General features: G+C 45.5%; 1 protein-coding gene across 1 annotated transcript in view; it reads right to left on the bottom strand.

The window, feature by feature from the left end:
* Window positions 1–19768, bottom strand: part of GUCY1B1 (guanylate cyclase 1 soluble subunit beta 1) — a 392747-nt gene that overhangs the window by 138993 nt on the left and 233986 nt on the right. The window contains exon 9 of the mRNA XM_069243115.1: window positions 11986–12183. Within this exon, the coding sequence (XP_069099216.1) occupies window positions 11986–12183 (198 nt within the window). The remainder of the gene's footprint in view (window positions 1–11985; window positions 12184–19768) is intronic.

Here is a 19768-nt window from a genome sequence, read left to right as displayed (position 1 = left end):
AACCGCCTTGTACTGCTGCTGCTGTGCTGACCTGTGACCTGCCTGGTCACTAGGAGGAACTGCCACCATCTGCACCCCTTGTACTGGCCTGTAGCTGGGCCCAACAGCCCTGTACCTTTTCCTTGCTTTATTGTTCCCAGGGGCAGGGTGCTGTGACCCCTGTAAACGATCTCTACAACTTTGTCCAAGAGGCGCTCTTCTAATTGCTGAGGAAGAATCACTGCCGCAGCCCAGGCTGCAGATCTTGCCTTAGCACTGTGAAAAGTGCTTTATTTGGAGGGCCCATGTCACCGCCGCAGCCGGGTTGTTTGATTGCTTCAGAGCGCGAGGATCGCGCTCAGCTCAGTGCCCCTGGGGCACGAGAAAACCAACACGGGAAGAATCAGGAGCAAGCCTGCTCCTAGCGGTGCCCCCGGGGTACGGATCGCTCCGAGGAGCGCCCCCGGGGCACCGGCCGGCCCAAACTTGTGCCAGCGTTTCGTCCGAGCAGGAGGGAAAGGAGGACGCCTCTACCTCACCTGCTCAAGCCCCGGAGGGCTCTCCCTGAGCGTGCGGGCAGGGCGGCAGCCTCATCGGAGCCAAGGGCCATTGTGAAGGGGTCTCCCTTCGTGGAAGGGCCGACGGAGGCCCAGGGAGACCCCAGGAGTTCGCAGGTCCCCAGAGGGGCCCGTTCGCAAATCGGAGGGGGTGCGTGGCGCCCCCCCTCCTTACTCCCAGGATTTCCCTGACCTGGGCCCCCCCCCGGAGAGGGCCAGTGGAGGCCCAGGGGGCCCGCAGTGATCACGGGTCCCAGGAGGGGCCCGTCAGGAATTCGGAGAGGGTGCGTGCCGCCCCTCTCGGTCCCCTTTGCTCAGGGAGGCCCCCGCTTTGCGCAGAGGAGCGCCGGGGGCCCCATTGTTCGTTTTAGGCACTGGAATGCCTCTTCATTAAGACAGGTACTCTTAAAAGGACCAATATAACTATAATATAACTATAATCAAAGTTCTTTCTACAGACTTTGCTAATTGTGATATATTGCCTATCTGTTCTATGATGCTTTTACATATATGTGAAAATGTTCCTTTTATGGGCATGACTTGCTAATATGTTTCCCTAACTTGCCATAGATTTTCTAATGTTCCTACTATGGGCGTTTTATGATATTCATATGACAAGTGTTCTAATGTGATAACGTGTTTCCTGACTACTGCTTATGTTGCAAAATACTGAGTAACCTGTGTGTTATGTGTGACTACCTCTAGTTTGCAGAGTAACTAATGTGTAACGTTCTGACAGCTGCTAAGGTAGCAGGATAGTACTGTTATGTGATGTTGGTCTAATAATTACGTTGTGTACAATACAGTATATTTTCATATAATCTGGTGTTGTGTTTCCTTTGTGGTGGGGATATTGTGTCACATGTGTGTGTGTGTTGTGCAACCGCTTTACACATTGCCTCCGGGTTATGCCTGACTGCTCGTGCCAAGCTACCAAGGGGGTGAGCAGGGGTTATCTTGGACGTGTAACTCCCTTGCCCTGACTAGAATGGGTAAGTTCTACCTGGCTGAGGTGCATACCCTAGCCAACCAGAAACCCCATTTCTAACAGAACCCCAGAACACACAACAAGCATCCCCTGGGAAGGAGCCAAAAGCAAGAGACAGGAAGGGCAAAGAAAAGGAGGAGTAGAGCCCCCAAAAGAACACAAATGCCCAAAAAGACAGCCAAGAAGAACCATCAACATCCAGCACAAAGGTCCAGGAGAGGGACCAACCGGTGACAGGACAGATCAACAAAACACTGAGGGACAAAAAAAAAAGCCCAAGGCATGCACAGGAGGGACTCAAGGCTGCAGCCACCAGGTGCGAACCACCAAGCCCAAGAGGTGCAGACTGCAGCATGCGCCGCACAGGAGGCCCAATGAAAGGCTCATGAACCAGCACCAGCAAGGAAGGGGGGACACAGAGCCCCGAAAAGAACAAGCAGCCCAAGGACCACACAGCACAGGGAACCACCAAAGCCCCATGGAAAAGAGGAGGCAAAAAAAAGAAGCAGAGAAGGGCAGAAAACAACTGCCATGCTGCCACGTGAGGTACGGAGAACCAAAAACAGGCAGACAGAAGCGACACTGACAACCCAAGACCCCAACATGAAGGAAATGATACTGGGGGCTGGGGAAACAGGCCACGCCCATAGAACAGCAAGGGAAAAAGCAGCTACCTGCGAAGCCCAAGAGGGGATAAGCCAAGGACATACGTGGAACCCAAACTCACGCACCATCAAGTGAGGGACAGAGAGCGTGAGCACCCACAGGACTCCAACCAAACAACAAAAAAACAGCACCAGGCAGGCACAGAAGATACCTCAGCACCGCAACCACCAGAACCAAGCAATAAAAAAAACAGCCAAAAAACAGACCACAGTAGGTGCGGACCCAGAGATACAGGAGAAAGACCGTGGAGTGGAGGAAATTTCCGGGAAGGAGCTCACCAGTGCCCATAGCAGGGAACAGAAAAAAAGGGAAAAAATAAAAGACAAAATAAAAGTAGACTCGGTCCGAATAGAATCCCAACCCTGCAGAGAGAAGGGCCAAAGAGACCGAACAAACCAGGGCCAGAACAGCAACGCAGGAAAAAAGGCCAGTGCAACACACGGCTGAAAGGGAGAGAGCCCAGACTGCAAGGAACCAGAGGGGGATGCCACCAAAAGAAGAGAAAAATCCACCATGCAAGGTCCCGAGAACCCAACCACTAGTCCATGGAACAACAAAAAAGCAAGAAAAGCGGAACCCTGCAGACCACCAGCCAACAACAAGGAAGCAGAAAGAAAAGCAGGTGCGCCCACGACCAGCCAACGGGACCCCAAAAACAGAGAAACATGTTGGAAAGGAAAAGCGGGGCACCAGAACAAAAAATGGGAAAAGGACTCGACCAACCCATAAAACAAAAAAAATGAGGGCCAGAAGCGCAACACTACAGGCAGCTGCCTGAAAAAAATGCGCCAAAAAAAGGTAGATCTAGCCACACACCAGGCACGGCAAACTAAGCGGGCAGCAGTACCCAGCACGTGTGCACCAGCACGGACGCAGCAGTAAGGACCAAGCCAGCATCCCACAGAGGGGAAACCAGCACCGGGCCCCACTTCCCCCTCGCCCCTAAACCCCAGAGTGGACAGTGGAGGAAGGGGCTGCTACAGAAGCAACAGTGAGCGCCAGCACACACCCCTACCGTCGCACCCCAAGGGGGGGAAGCCCAGGCAGGCACGATATCCCAGGATACCAGTATATATACAACTTTGTATGTGAATACTTGTGAGATTTGGCGTGTACACACTAGGTGAGATAGTGTGGCTACATGCACATCTGTCAAGCAAACCCTGACAGCCTGACTAAAGTGTTACCGCAGCACATGACCCCACCGTGATTATGTTAATTAGGAATGTGAGGTTGTGGAAGGGAAACAAGTGCCAAAAAGAACATGCAACCACAGCCCACCAGCACACCAAATGAGCCATCGGAGGAGGGGGAGGCAGCCAGACCAAGGCTCGCAGAGCACTGTGCACCACCAGGTACTCACCCCAAGTCAATAGGTGAGGAACAGTCCAAATGCCATCCGCTGAGGAAAAATGCACATCGCCCGCGCATGCTCAGCAAGCCCAGCGCCCAAATGAGGAAGGCATGCAAGGTCCAGCTTCCTGCTTCCGCTGCACAGCCCACAGCTACCCAGCTGGCTAGGAGCTGCGCAAACGCCAAACAGCCTCAGCACACCAGGAACCAGGACCCTCCCAATGGCCACAAGCAAGGCAAGATGTAGCGCTACCCCAGCAAGCCCAGCAGGCTGGAAGGTAGCGTATCTGGAAACAGCCAGTTGTCCAAGCCCAGCAGGGACGACACCTTCATGTCCTCGTTCCGTTGGAAGACAGATAAAAAGAACAGGTGGAATGCTGGGTAAGTACACCTTATCTACTACCAAAGGGAGGGGCTGGGGAGGGGATATCCCAGCAGTCCTCATGTTTTTTTTTCTGTCTTGGAGATAGTGATGAATGGGACGAGGACTAGCGGGACCTGGGGGTAATGCGCACTCGACCTAAAAACGGCCCCTGTGCTGACCTATCAGTCCAGTAATTCGGGTATGCCTCTTTGCCCTATAAGCCAGTCCGACACTAATAATATCCCCCTATACAACTTGCCTCTTTAACCAATTTCTATCTCAACAGCAGTCAATTGAAATCGAGCTTACTAAATATTTCACTCTAGGTCAGACCGTTATTTATCTCCTCCATAAACACTAACATGCAATTCAAATGCATGCAGTCGTGAACCAAAATGGCTCAATGGCTGCACACAATCTTAAAAACAAATGAACACAAAAAAAATATATGAGAATCACGGTCATAAGCAAAGCTTAATTTGCGGGTATGTATTTTTTTACCTGTGTGTGCTAACCTAAAACTTACCGGAGTAGCGTGCTACTCGCCATAAAGCTCTTCAACGCCTCGCCATGGGTAGTAAGCACTATATAAATGCAATTACAATTACACATAAAACGCAACCAACATAATTATATCCACAACTACAGCTTATTCAAAAACATCTACTTTGCAAAAAAATTGTTGATTTCGAATTAAATATAAATGAGAACCACAATCTGTTGCAAAGCTTACTTGTCATCTGATAATGCAATGTACTGCTGTGCATCAGAATGTGACCTGAAGTGTACTGCCCACAAAGGTCAATCTGCTCCCTTCTCTGAGTGTAATTGGATTTTGTGACATTTGTTAAACCACTTAATCTTACATTTCAAGCTTCATCTCAGTAATTGTAATCCAAAGCGCATGATCTCAAGTATTTGTAATCAAATATTTCAACCTACTGCCTAAGTCCTAAATCATGGATGAGCATTTAAAAGTAGACCCATTTTACAAAGTACAGTTCTCATCGTCATCCCTACAGAACAAGTAACCACGTTACGTTTCAAAAAAGGGAAACGAAGTAAAATGTCCTTCCTGTTTAAAGACGCAAAGTTCATTTCACTGCAGCTTGTTCCGTTTCTTGTCAGTTATTTCGTAAAGGTAGTCTTTAAAAATCTCGATTACAAAAGAGCACAGAGGAAAGATTGCACTCAAACTGAGACAAATTCCTGATATGCTAATGACAAGAAAGTTACCGAGATGCATTTGCACAGCAGTGAAAGCAGAATCGAAAACACGGTGTTCCCTAGATCTCTGCGTGCAAGGCTGCAGGCTGCTATTACTTTAGTAAGACTGCAATTTGAAAATTCCATCTAAAAAGGATGAGAAGAAAAGCTAAGGCGGAGAGTCACTACAAGCCCTGCCGAATCAGACTATATACAATGCTTTATATGTTGTATACGCCGCACGCTAGGGAGTGACTAACAAGTTACCAACAGCGTCAAAGAAATCATCTGACATTTTTTAAATAAATGTGATCATCGTTTCTTTTTAGTTTACAAAAACCCTACACTTTTTGCTTGTGCTTTCACGTGGTGCCCCCCAGCACTCATTTTATTTTTTTTCATCATACTACGACCCAGAGCAAGACAGCATATGGCAAAAAGGAGAAAGGAGGAGGAAAAAAAGATAGGAAAAGAATGGCAAAGATAGTACACATGACTGAAACAGAAGAAGAGTTGAATCTCCCTAAGTAATTTTTATGAATTCGCTCAGTGAGTGCACTTTGAGGATGTGAGAACGCATCCCACCAGCATTCTCCCAAGAGCTACCATACGTTTTTGTGAGGCCAATAATTAAAATTAAATGGCGTGACGCCCTCCCCATTTTGTGGAGGATATAGCTTGTTTTAAAATATGATTTTGTTCTTCAGCTATTACCTTCCCCGGCCAAGTTCTCAATGTAGACCACATTTCCCATGCTCCTCTCCTTCACTCTGTAACTTTATCCCTCCTCCACACCTGTGTCCCTCTGTTTTAAAATTCACATTAAGGGGCATATTTACACAGAAGGTACGCAGCGTGAAAACTGGCAGCCCCGTACTGCGTCACTTCTGAAATTCAGGGATGTGTTGTGTTTACACAAATATGGTGCACCCCTGCGTTTCTCCTAACGCTGGCCCTAAATTTAGCTGCCAGCACCAACGCAGGCATCCTTGCACCATAATGCAAGGGTGTCTGCATTGAAGGGAATGATTGCTTATGTGCATGAAGGTGTCTCTTACCGCACATAAACAATTATTCATGGGTTTTGCTCTTTCTATGTGTGCTACAGACTGCAGCACACATAGAAAAAGCTAAGAAAAAAACAAGGAGAAATAAAACTGTTTCTTCTTGTTGCACCAGTTTTTGGCATTAGTTGTTGGCCCTGCCACAGATTTACAAAATCTTGTAAATCTGCAGCAGCATCAAAAGCAATGGGTTTTGCGGTGGATCGTTCAGAGCAACACCCATTGCAAGCCCTTTTGCTGCAGAAAACTGCGTGAGAGGGCCCATATTTACAAGGTGGCATTAAGCTACAAAAAAGTAGCTTAGCGCCGCCTAATAAACATGGTGCAAGGGGCATGCCTAGTTCTCTCTCTACTACGCACACCTGTCTTCAAAATACACTTCTCATTTCTCCGCACATTTCACCTTCCATCTTCAACACTTGTGCCCTAATATATCTGACTACATCTTAGCTGTTCAGGCTGCAAAATAACAGTAACTGTAGCCAGTTAAAAAAGAGACACATGGTGCTCTGATCCACAGATTTCAGGAGTCACAGTTAAGTTTTTCTTTTTAGTCCCTCTGATCCTCCTAGAAACACAGGACTACAAATTACTTGTTGTGATTTGCTGTCTACCTTTGGCCTGTTGTGGAAATGTAGTGACATCATAATGGAGCAATAGCCCTTTCCCATTCAAAGTTCTGCGTGTACATGCTCTGAAGTGTTGTACCAGAAAGCATAATACATAGTTCTGCCAGTGCAGATACATTCAACGTTAATTTACAATTTAAATATGGGAATCCCAGATCACACTGCATAGAAGAAGAAGATTTCAGCCTTCAAACAGACAGTTTCACTGCTGTGGCTACTGTGAAAGCCACTGGATATCTTAAGATTGTTTGACAGGTAGATTGCTACCATTAATGTGACACGGCACACCATGACGTTGATATATGCAGACAGGACATTGCTTCCATTAAGGTGGAGTAAAACTAGTACTTACACTGAATGCCCAATGTGTTGCTTGACTCTGTGAATTAGGGAGAGTGGATCCTTTCCTATCCACATTATGATAATTAAATTATTAAAACTGACATTGTGGTTGATAAGGAATCTAAGAGACATGGCACTGTATGATAGTCGTGGTGTAAATCTTTCAATGTTTGTTGTGAAGAGCGAGTCATACATTTGAGTTTGTTTACTTTTGTGATCATTAAGAAAACTCAAATTACATAGGACTGCCTTTCACATACAGCCTTATACTGATTTCAAGTCAGTGATGATAGTAGCTTTCTTGGTTGTCAGCAAGTTTTAAACATTTATTATCCTCGGCTCTGGTCCTGACACAGCATATACAATTTTCTAACAATCAAGAAGGAAAATGTATCTGCTAAGGTTTCAGAGGTTAGAGTTAGCCCACTCACTCAGCACTACTCACTGGCATGTAGGATAAATATACCTTTACGTTGGAAGCATAGTTGAGTTCCTGTGTCAATCAATCAATCAGGGATTTGTAGATCGCAGCTATTCACCCGGTAGGGTCTCAAGGTGCTGGGGGAGTAAGAGAGGGGGGAGATGAGGATCAGTCAAAGAGCCAGGTCTTGAGGCCCTTCCTGAACTGAGACAGGGTAGGAGATTTCCTGAGGTGGATGGGGAGGGTGTTTCACGTCTTGGCCGCAATGTGGGAGAATAATTTTTCTCTGACTGTAGGTTTCCGGATGCGGGGGACCTTGCGAGGGCCTGGTTGGTGGAGCGGAGTTGTCTGGGAGGAGTGTAGAAGGAGAGTCTGTGGTTGAAGTAGGTTGCTCCGGTGTCGTGTAGGGCCCTGAAGGCATGGGTCAGGAGCTTGAAGGTGATTCTCTTGTCAATAGGCAGCCAGTGTAGGTCTCTTAGGAGGGCGGAGGTGTGGCTGTGATGAGGGGTGTTGTTGATGAGATGGGCGGAGGCGTTCTGGATGCGTTGTAGTCTTTTCCGGGTCTTGGCGGTGGTTCCGGTGTAGAGAGCGTTGCAGTAGTGGAGGCGGCTGCTGACAAGGGCCTGGGTGGCTGTCCTTCTGGCTTCGGTGGGGATCCACTTGTAGATCTTTCAAAGCATGCGCAGGGTGTGGAAGCAACCCTATGAGACCGCGCTCAGCTGTCAGTCCATTGAGAGCGATGAGTCTAGGATGACGCCTAGGTTGCGGGCGTGGTCGGTTTGGGCATTTCCGAGGACGGAGGGCCATCAGGACTTGTTCCAGGTGGAGGGTGTGGAGCAGAGGATGAGGACTTCTGTTTAGTCTGAGTTCAGTTTGAGGAAATCTTTCATCCAGGTGGCGACTGCTTTTATTCCTTTGTGGAAATTGTTTTTGTCAGTAAACGGGTTGTTGGTGAGGGAGACTATCAGTTGGGTGTCGTTGGCGTAGGAGACGATGTTGAGCAGTGGGTTTCTCCAGTAGAGGTTGCTGCCGGAGAAAATGGGGTCCAGAGTGTGACTGGCCGAGTGAGTGGGTGCGGTGACAAGTTGTTTGAGTCCGAAGTTGGCGAGGTTTTCAATCAGGATGGTGGAATTGTTGTCATTTGGGTTTTCCAGGTGGAAGTTAAGGTCCCCCAGTAGGATGCAGTCCTTGGACGTAAGAGCTTTGGTGGAGGCTAGGTCAGTGATGGTATCGCAGAAAGGGGAGCTGGGGCCCAGCGGCCTTTAGATGAGGGTGCCTCGCAGAGTGGTGTTTGGGTTGGTTCCAATCTGGAAGTGGAGGAGTTCCATTTTGGTAGCGGAGCCTTCGGTGCTGGTGGATAGGGGTAGGGACTCTTTGTGGAAGATGACGATGCCTCCCCGGGGCGGTTTGTGTGCTCTGCTGATGATCTTGTAGCCATCTGGGATGGAGATGATGATGTCTGGAGCTGAGGAGGGCTTAAGCCATGTTTCAGTGAGGAAGGCGACGTCCGTGGATGTGGTGTCGATGAGGTACCAGAGTTCGATGGCATGCCTGTGGATGTGGTGAGTGTTGATCAGTATACATCTGAGGCCGTGTTCTGCTTTGTGGGTCCTCGGGGTGGGCTTGAGTGACAGAGGCTGGTGAATTTGCAATGGCGACAGGTGAAAGGTGCCATGGTGTTGCTTGGAGATGCCTTCTTGCAGTTTATATTGTGTCCTGGGTTGAGAGCGATGAGTGCTGCTGGTGTGTAGTGGTGGTGGGTGAGAGGTCCAGGGCTCCTGGTGCTGGTTGCAGTCGGGTCGCGGACGGGCACAGGCAGGCTTGCCTTAGTAGGGAGGGGGAAGGAGAGGACAGTTGTGAGGCGGGAACGGCGCGAAAAAGGGGGGCGGAGCTGTGAGGGCAGCAGCGGTGTGGAGAATGCAAGAGAGGAGGGGGGCTGCAGGGTCAGCAGCGGCAGGGAGTGTGCAATGGAGAGAGAGAGAGAGAAAGAGAATGAGAGGAGAGAGGGGAACAATTAGGAAAAGAGCACAGAAAGTGAAAAACGCACAGAACAGCACACTACAGACAAAAGGGAAAGAGGCAGAGAAGGAGGAAAGCGCTGAGGCAGAAGGCACCAAGAAACAGCACACAAAAAGAAAAGGATGTGAAAAAAGAAAGAGGCAGAGGACAGCCCAGCAGAAGAACAGAGCTCTCCTACTAGGCACCAGGGATGAGGCTCAGGCAGAAGCCTGCGGGTGGAGGAGGGCCTCGAACTTCTGACAGAGGTCAGAGTTTGAGTCACGAAGGGCTTCCACATGCATGTGGAGCTATGCGGAGGCAGAACAGTTCATTGACCATGACTGTGTATGGTGCATATGATATTTTTTGACTCGTCTGAGTGGTGTGTAACCTGATAGCACTCTGAAGGAGTTTAGGTGCATAATGCATAATAATGTGCTAAGGTCCTCTAGAGATTATGTCACAGTTTTTTTTTTTTTTTTTTTGCTGTGATCACATCTGAAGGAGGAACGAAACAGCTAGCGGGTAAATGATGCATTATCCTTAACTACATGTCCTTAACAGAACTGAAACTTGCCTTCTTGCGAGCTAGGGATTTTTTCTCATTCTACTGCATAAACACTTGCTCTCTGTGACTTTCATATATACATGATACTTTATTCTATTTCAATTACAACCTTTTTGGCAAAGACGAAGTGATCTAATAACACATTAGACTGTTTTCTGGATTTGCAGGTAGCCTAATTCCTCCATAACTTAGATCCTTGTGCAGTCCAATGGGAACTGAGGGCTTTGGTCACCCCTGCAAACCAGTCAACTATCAAAGATCCACTGTCAATTTCATTACGGTACTGACCAAATGGAAAATCTGCTGTGGAGGGGAAGCCAGGATTGTTGTAGTTCGAAATAAGGAACATCATAATTGTGATGTTTTCAATTTATGGTGGACATTGTTAGAAGTCCATTATTAATAATCATAACATAGTATTAGGTTAGGATTTGCTGTTGTTTAGACCACTATAAGGGTACTGTGGATCAGTAAAGCAATTCCAAAAATGATAGGATTTATTTACAATACAAAATGATGTCTTGAGCCAGTGCCTACATTGTATTTTATTTTCCCTTTCCCCCTTTTATTGTATTATATGAGAAATCTGAGTTTATATATGTGGTAAAATATTTTCTTTGAATCATTCTTAAATTATGTTTACACCTTCACAGTGGTATGTTAATTTATGGTATATGTGTGTTACACTGACAAATAAAAAAATTTAGTGACGCCAATGGGTTTTAGCTGTAAACCAATGTACAATTCGGTCCTTGCGCCGCCTTCAGTCTCTAATAACTCATTTACTGCCACATTTCTGCACTATCATCCAGATTACCCCAGCATTTCATTCTCTGGACTAACATTCAGTCGCATGAATACCCTCTGTGCAATGTGCATTCTACACTTGATGACAGTCAATCAAAAATCTGAACCTTATTTCCACGGTAATTTCTGAAGAGATATAATTATTTACAAGGGCAAACAAATGTTCCTGATTAGGCCAATCAGGAATGATGAGGTTTCCCCAGTGTAAGCAATTTTAAGCATGAGCAAGTCTTCTCGTAGGCAAGAGTTGTGGCTATTCCACGTTTGGATACACCTGCAAGACAAACTCGAGTATGTTTCAGTACTGGCAAGCCTCTTATGATAGTTTCTCAAAATTACAAATGTACTCCTGCCAAATGCATTAATCATTTTTTTTCATTTGAGTAAGCGTGGCCGGCACCCTGGCAGTGCTTAATTTGTAAATAAACAGGTACACGTGCTCAAAGCACTCCTCTTAAACCCGCGGCTGCCGCAATTAAATGTGCGAACACAGAATACTGAGGCATCCTGAAGCCATCTCGGGCCTCTTGCAGCTTTCTGCTTTCTCCCATTGTGACTCTTTCGTGTTTCTCTTCCTCCGTTTTTCCCATATGTGTCTTTTGCTCGCAGTGAGTGCTTGATGCAGAAGGAAAAGCGCCGGCCCGCAAAAATAAGTGCCGATGCTCAGCACCGGAAACAACAAGCACAAATTAAGCACTGCACCCTGGTAATTGGAGAGGGAGTAGGGCAAGGGCATTTTCTGAAGTGAAAAATGTTTCCCGCCGAAATAGTTAAACATTATTCATGGAAAACAATTAGTTCCACTGTAAAACAGACACAAATTATGTAAGACATAACACAACATTTCTTCAGGACTCGAATTTAACAGAGATCATACTCTGTAAATAGGAAGAAATTAGTTATCCATACATTTTAACGGTGTACTTTGTTCCTATACGAGGAAATTATACATTTGATAGATTACATAACTGTACTCAGATTTTTGCCAGCTGGTTACCCACCACTGTTTGGAAATATATTTTTTAATTTCATTTTTGACTTACGTATCAGTCTTCTTCTTTTCCTCTTCCAGGGCTCGGAGTGTATGCTGAAGTCTGTCAGTCAAAATTTCAAGCTCTTGAGTTAACTTGTATTCCTCTCTGAACTGTTCCCCCAAGAGTACCAGATCCCGTGTTGCATCATGCAAAGGGATGTCACTCAAATAGAGACCCCTCCTTGTCAAGTCATCCAAATTCATGACACTGCAATATAATTACATATGTATCACCATATGAAGTTGTAGCATTTACAATGATACTTTCAAAATATGGTATTGCACAAGAATGCTGTGACGTGAAATTAAGTTACATATTAAAACAAGTCATGAATAATCTTCTATAAAGAGAAGCAAAGTAAATCAAAATGGATTTCCATTAACTAACATTATAATTTATCAGGAAATGAGCAAACATTTCTGTGACTACTCCAAAAGAAATTGGAGAACGATTAGACAGATTCTCAAAGATTTTGGGCTGAGGTACTAACATTAGTAATAGCAATTACCATATAACGATTGTTTGCAAATCGACGTCAATTGTCAACTTCGGCACTTATGACAGTTTGGCACATGCTGAGATTTTTTTTTTTCTAAATTAGAGATGGACAAAACAAGCGGTGTTTATTAAGTCAGTATACATTCAAAATACCTGCTGTTCAACCTATTCTTATAGACTGAGGGCCTGGACTAGTCTGCATTTTCACTCTTGTAGGGTGAGATTGTTAATAGTTGAGTTGGTTGTGTCACTGGTGGTGCTAGCAAAGGCAATGGCTAGTGCAAGCTGAAGTGGCCTACTTGCCAGAGTCCTGGCACTTATCTTTTTTTTTTTTTACAAATTAAGCTCTGGAATCACTATTACAAATGTGCTAAAGATAGATCTGGCCATTATCTCTAATTAGTGATTTGTAGTGGGTCGCAAGTAGACCTACCTCATGAATATTAATGAGGTAGGTCAGAATTTGTGACCCACCATGTTTTGCTGCAATCACAAGGATGGTGGCCGCTCAAATCAAAAGACCACCATGTCTGTGATTGCTTTTAAAAAAAGCATTATTTTTTCTATAATAGAATCTGTTTTCCATTTAAAAAAAAACATTTGCAAGGGGGAAGACATCCAAAGGGGCCCCCTTTCCATTTCCAAATGGGTTACCACCAAAGTACGAATGACTTGCTACCACATTTCGATCGCAAAACATCCGTACATGTCATTCAGTTTCTCGATTTAGAAGAGACGCCTAGAACACGTCCCTTTGAAATAGCAATTTTGTTTCCGGTCGTAAACTCAAACTACTATTTGATAGAATCGCAGTTTGGAGTTTGTACATTTGAAAAAGCATTTTTTCGGTCTTAAACTGGCCCATTCAGTGAATGCTTTGTACACCCGTCCCTTTGCTTTTAAAAACTGCAGTTTGCTCTTGTAGTATTCCAGACCTAATACTAAATTCCAGGATTAAGACAGAAGTAAGCTATATCCACTCATGTGTTATTTAAGAGTAATTCATACCTACTCATAGCAAAATATTTGTGAAGTGGTCCCAATATATGAAACAATGAGAATGAAACACACAATGGGCCAGATTTACAAAGAATTTGCTTAGTTTTGCTCCTGCACTACTCCTGGGTTGGTAAATGGTAGAAATGGGGTCTTTGGTTGACAGTCAGGTTACCCGCTGTTCAAGCAAGGACCCTCACTCTAGTCAGGGTAAAAGAGAATCACCCTCAGCTAACCCCTGCTTACCCCCTTGGTAGCTTGGCAGAGCAGTAGGCTTAACTTCAGAGTGCTAGGTGTAAAGTATTTTTTGTAATTGTAATTGTAATTGTAATCGTATTTATATAGCGCTTACTACCCCTGACGAGGCGTCGAAGCGCTTTTCGATGAGTAGCACGCTACTCCGGTACCCAACAAGAATTAGTGATGGATTAGTATAATTTAATAAGGAGTACAGTTTTAGTATTATTATGAGTTAATTTGAGATGCGGATATGAGAGTTTGTTAGTTAGATTGACTGGAGTAATGGAGGGGTGGAGGAGGAAAGAAATCCAGAAGTGTTAATTGGGAGTTTATCCTTCATTTACTCAATCCAAAGGCTTGAGATGAATAAAAGGGGAGCGGAGGGGAAAGAGGATGTGGAAGGGTTAGGGAGAGCATAGTAGCAGGGTGAGATGAATGCAGGAGAATTTAGTAGGGTTGTGTGGGAGGTCACAGAGGTAGAGTGAGGTTTGGTGAGTTAGATGTGGAGGTGGAGGGAAGAGCTTAGGCAGAGATATTTAGGAGATGAAAGTGGTCGAGGGGATTTGGGATGAGTCCGAGTGAGAATGGAGGATAGTTTGATAGAGACATGACATAAGAGTGATGAGTAGGAGCCATGCAATGATCCACAAACATGCCAGGCACAGAAACAACATATATACATACATACACATATATATATATATTTATACACACACACACATGAATACACACACATATGCACATACAATACATAATTAGAATCATGGGTAAAAAATACCTAGTCATCCATCCATCATCCTGGTAAAAGGCGGGAATTCCTTTACCTACTTCGAGGGTGGACGGGGTGTGGCTCAGCGGGCGGAGCTTACAGGTGCTTTATAAAGGGAGAACCTTCCACTCTGCGTCTCCAGCAGAGGAAGACAGAACCCGCGCGTCTCAGTCAGACACAGACTACGCTCCAGTACATCACCAGCCCACCTCCAGGAAGGATTCCAGATCCCCTCTGCCATGGGATCTCTGAGCGCACAGCCCCGCCCCATCTTTGCCAAGCCCAAGAGTCAGGGTGGCCTGCCCCCTCCAGAAAGGTGAGCCTCAACTGCGGCATCTGCTGCGTTTATATTGTACACTAGGGGTACGTGATGGGCCATGGGGTAAACGTCTCCAGCAACCTTGTGTGCCTTTGGCAATGTTATTGTTACTAGTGCGTCTTTGTGGAGATGTCCTCGTGCTTCTGCGCATCAACAACGCACCACGTGAATCGGCGGTAAACGCAGTGGGGTCGTTTTGGAAAGCTGTCCATCATCCTGGTAAGAGGCGGGAATTCCTTTACCTACTTCGAGGGTGGGTGGGGCGTGGCTCAGCGGGCGGAGCTTACAGGTGCTTTATGAAGGGAGAACCTTCTACTCTGTGTCTCCCGGAGAGGAAGATAGAACCCGCGCGTCACAGTCAGACACAGATTACGCTCCAGCACATCATCAGTTCACCTCCAGGAAGGATTCTAGATCTTTTCTGCTATGGGATCTCTGAGCGCACAGCCTTGCTTTAGTTTCCAAAGAAACTATAAATAAATAGAAATATACATATAATCTGAAAAAAATAATTATCCACACAGGCATATGCAGTTCATAGTTGTTTGAAGAATGTGGTTATGAAGGAAAGAGCCAACTCTTGAGTAGTTTCCTGAAAACAAGAAAGTTATCTGTGGCTCTTATAGTTGGGGGTAATGAATTCCATAGTTTGGCTGCTTGGACGGAGAAGGATGTACCACCTACAGTCTTTTTCTTGTATGGTGGTGTTCTAAGGCGGGGTGCCAGTCTTGAGCGGAGGGTTCTTTGTTGGATGTATTTGGTAATTTTCTTTCTGATGAAAAGCGGTCCTGTTCCATGTATAGCTTTGTGGGTGATACAAAGCAGCTTGAAAGTGCATCTTCTGGCAACGGGTAACCAGTGTAGTGCTCTCAAGGCAGGGGAGATGTGGGCTTGCGGCTTTATATGTAGTAGTAGCCTGGCTGCGGAATTCTGTATACATTGTAGTTTTTTCATAACAGATAGAGATGATCCATGGTAGAGGCTATTGGCATAATCCAGTTTGGATAATACAAGTGAGATAGTAGCTTGCACCTTGTGTGGAAATCCGAGGTGAGGGAAAATGCGTCGTAAAGTCTTTAAGGTGATGAAGCTTGTGCGTGCTAATTTGTCTACTTGGGCATTCATAGTTAGTTTGGAATCCATGGTGATTCCTAGGTTTTTCACTTCCTTGGATAATTGAGGAGGTGGACCGAGATCGTCAGGCCAGACGCACAGAGGGTCATAATGTTTCCAGTCACCACATGTGAGTATTTCAGTTTTGGAGGTATTTAGTTTGAGATGGCTCCAGGTCATCCACTGATCAACGGCTCTGAGGCAACTGAAGATTTGAGAGTTTTCAATGTTTTTGGGGTCTTCTAATTGAAGAAGTATTTGTGTGTCATCTGCATAGTTGTAGCATGTGAGATGGAAATCATTGATCAGTTCTGGTAAAGATATCATGTAGATGTTAAAAAGCAAAGGTGAGATGATTGACCCTTGGGGGACCGCTGTTTTTGTGAGGTAGGGTTCGGATGAGAAGGGGGGTGAGTGGATGATATTTGCTCTTTTTTGGAGATAGGAAGTAATCCAGTCGAGCGCAATCCCTTGTATGCCGGCTTCGTGGAGTCTTTGAGTTAGGGTGTCATGGTCAACCGTATCAAAGGCAGCTGAGAGGTCCAAGAGAAGTAGTGCGGCAACTCCATTTCGGTCAACTGTGTTTTTAAGATCGTCCCAGATTGCCATGAGTGCCGATTCAGTGCTTCTTCCTGGGCGGAATCCAGTTTGGAAGTCTGAAAGTATAGAATTGTCTTCAATGAATTTTGACATCTTGGCGAATGCTGCTCTTTCTATCAATTTGCCCAGGAAAGGTCCATTTGTGATAGGTCTGTAGTTGTTGGGGTCTTGCGGGTCTAGATTTGTTTTCTTTAATAATGGTCGTATGTATGCCTTTTTCAGGTCTGTAGGAAAAGTTCCTGAAGTTAAAGAGTTGTTGATGATTCTTCTTACAGGTGTGGCAGCGGAAGTAGATAGCAGGATGTTCTTGAAGATCTGTGGTGGGCAAGGGTCAGAAGGGCAACCTGAAGGTCTGCTTGCTTTGACCAAATCCATAAATTCATCCTGGGATATTTGTTTGAAGGACTGTAGAGGTTGGGATGGTTTATTCTTAAAGGGTATTTTAGTAAAGGGGTTGGTGCTGATGGTTTTCTTCTGTTTTAAATAGGAGTCCAATGTGTCTGCCTTGGTTGTGTAGTGAGTTGCCAATTTGTTTGTGAAATCTTGAGTGGTGGGATGACTTCCTTCCATGCATGTGGGTTTTCGAAATTCATTGAGAATTTTGTAAAATTCCTTGGTTGTAGATTGAGCATTTAGAATTCTGTCTGAGTAGCATCTTTTTTTAGCTTTTTTGATTGATGATTTGTATATCCTGTTAAGTTTGTGTAGCTGCAGTTTGTCTTGACTGTTGTTTGTTTTGAGCCAGGTCCGCTGCAACTTTCTGATTTGTTTTTTAATCTTTTTAAGTTCTGTGTTTCTCCAAGGTGTTGGTTTTCTTTTGTCATGTTTAGTTTTTCTGAGTGGTATTAGGACATCAAAAGCTTCCTGTAGCCACTCATAAAGTTTAGGTACAGAATTGATTGTATCTAGATCTGTGTTTGCTGTTAGTTGTGTTTCTAAGTGATCCAAATTGAGTTTTCTCCATGGTCGATAGGTGTATGTATGTAAGTGGTTGTGGGGTGTGTTGATTTGTGGAGTTGTCTGTCGGAAAGTTATCAGATGGTGGTCTGACCAGGTGGTTGGTGTGATGCTATGAGTTATAAGTTAAGAGGTAATTATTATCATGTTTTATTTTAAGAATGCTGTTTGGGTGTATTTTGAATATTCTTATATTGGAACTGTTCCTTGGATTAAGGCGCCATAGCATAATAAGGAAATTGGTATGACATTGTTGGTTAGTATGTTGCAAGTCATGTTTTTAAGGAAGGAAGTGTGATTGTTTTTGGTTATTTGATATTTTGATGCAGTTTTTATATTTTTTATTCTCAAGTATGGATATAAGAAAGGTGCTTGTGTACTACTTCTACCTAGTACTATGTGCCCTGGATTTATTATGCAGCTCTGTATTTTGAACCATTTTATAGAAGAATCTACATAATATAGGCATTGACTCTGTAGGTTTCAGAAAGGATTAAGTGGAAGCTTACCTTGTTCACTTAGTATACTGTGCTACCTTTTAGTATCTTTCTTTAAGAACTATGCATTTAATAAGGAAATATTTGCTAAAGTGTTTATTAAGCTATTCATCTGTGTCTATTTTTAAAAAAATGTTAAGGTTTTTTGTAACTAAACAATAAAAAATGATCTATCTATCCCAGTCCACATCAGAGCTTCCTCATTTTTTTTCTTGAATTGTGAAAAAAGCTGAAGACCTGGCCTTTCAGTTTAACCAACCTACCACAGGAAGGGTAGGCATACACACCTACTAAGCGCCAGGATACCCTCACGGCTGATAGTGCGCTTTAAAATACACGACAGATGCTTTGCTTGTTTTCAGCGGCTAAACCATCGGGGTACAGCAGTTTCTATAGCGTTTTCTGTTAACAATGCAATGAAAATTAGCATACTTTACCTGCCCCATGGCCCTAGTGATTACCGGTAGAAGGAAGGCCAGGCTCTTGCCAGACCCGGTGTCAGCGCTGGCGACCACATCCCTGCCCGCCAGAGCAGCAGGCAACAATTGCATCTGCACAGGTGTGGGTGCTTCATAGCCGGCCCTGGCTAAGTTACCGCAAAGGGCTTCTGGGAGGCCGCAGTGTTCGAACTCCACAATGGGCCGTGGTAGATCGTGACCCTGTACCAGTAGACCCAGCTGCTGCCTAAGCCGCTGCACCTGCTCTTCCTGAAGGCGGGAGATAAAAGGGTGTTCCAAATACTGGTAGCGAACCTCGACAGCCTCCGATTGTTGGGCAGGCTCTAGGGGAGCAGGAGGCGCTGCGGGCTCTTGCGGTCTGGGCCCTAGTCCCGCTTGCATTAGGCCCCGCGCCTTGCACTCCAGGCTGCACACGTCCTTCTCAGTCTGCTCGCAGATATACTCCCCATAGCGGCCGCACAGAGCGCACACCGGCTCCCCCGGCCATGTATTTGTACCAACACACACACTACCTTCACGAAAACACTACAAAATGACACAACAGCAGTTTGGAATAATAGGAAATATTTATCTAAACAAAACAAGACCAAAACGACAAAAATCCGACATACACAAGTCAAGTTATGATTTTTTAAAGATTAAACTCAAAAATAGCGCTTAGAAACACAAAATGCTTCGATGAGGTGTTAACACGGCGTTGTGACAGAGTTGTTCCCAACAAGCCGACACCAGCGGCGCTGGACACGGAGTCGCATTGACCCCTAAGTACAGTACCTTTGGTGAAGAGTGAAAACAAGTTGATGCGCGAAGTCGGGGATCGCGACGTCTGTGCGAAACATCGAATCTGCGCACTTTGAGTGGCGTCGGTCACGACGTGGTGTGGCGACTACCACGGAGTCGCGGACTTCAGCGGGGCTGCAGCAGCGTCGGGCCTGCGAAGAAGACAGAGCCGGGTGCAGGCGTCGTCACCGGATTCAGCAGCGGCGTCGGTCCGAAGTCATCCGAAGTCAATTTCCTTGGATTTCCGCCAGCTTTCCTTTCAAGGGCCCAGGGACTGGATAGGGCACCACTTGTCAGAGCAGGAGTCTCTCCAGAGACTCCAGGTGCTGGTAGAGAGAAGTCTTTGCTGTCCCTGAGACTTCAAACAACAGGAGGCAAGCTCTAAATCAAGCCCTTGGAGATTTCTACACAAGATGGAAGGCACACAAAGTCCAGTCTTTGCCCTCTTACTCTGGCAGAAGCAGCAACTGCAGGATAGCTCCACAAAGCACAGTCACAGGCAGGGCAGCACTTCTCCTCAGCTCTTCAGCTCTTCTCCAGGCAGAGGTTCCTCTTGTTTCCAGAA

The sequence above is a fragment of the Pleurodeles waltl genome, chromosome 1_2 (assembly GCF_031143425.1).
Source record: "Pleurodeles waltl isolate 20211129_DDA chromosome 1_2, aPleWal1.hap1.20221129, whole genome shotgun sequence".
NCBI lineage: Eukaryota > Metazoa > Chordata > Amphibia > Caudata > Salamandridae > Pleurodeles > Pleurodeles waltl.
Note: the sequence above shows the minus strand (reverse complement) of the source record. Positions and strands in the feature narration are given on the sequence as shown.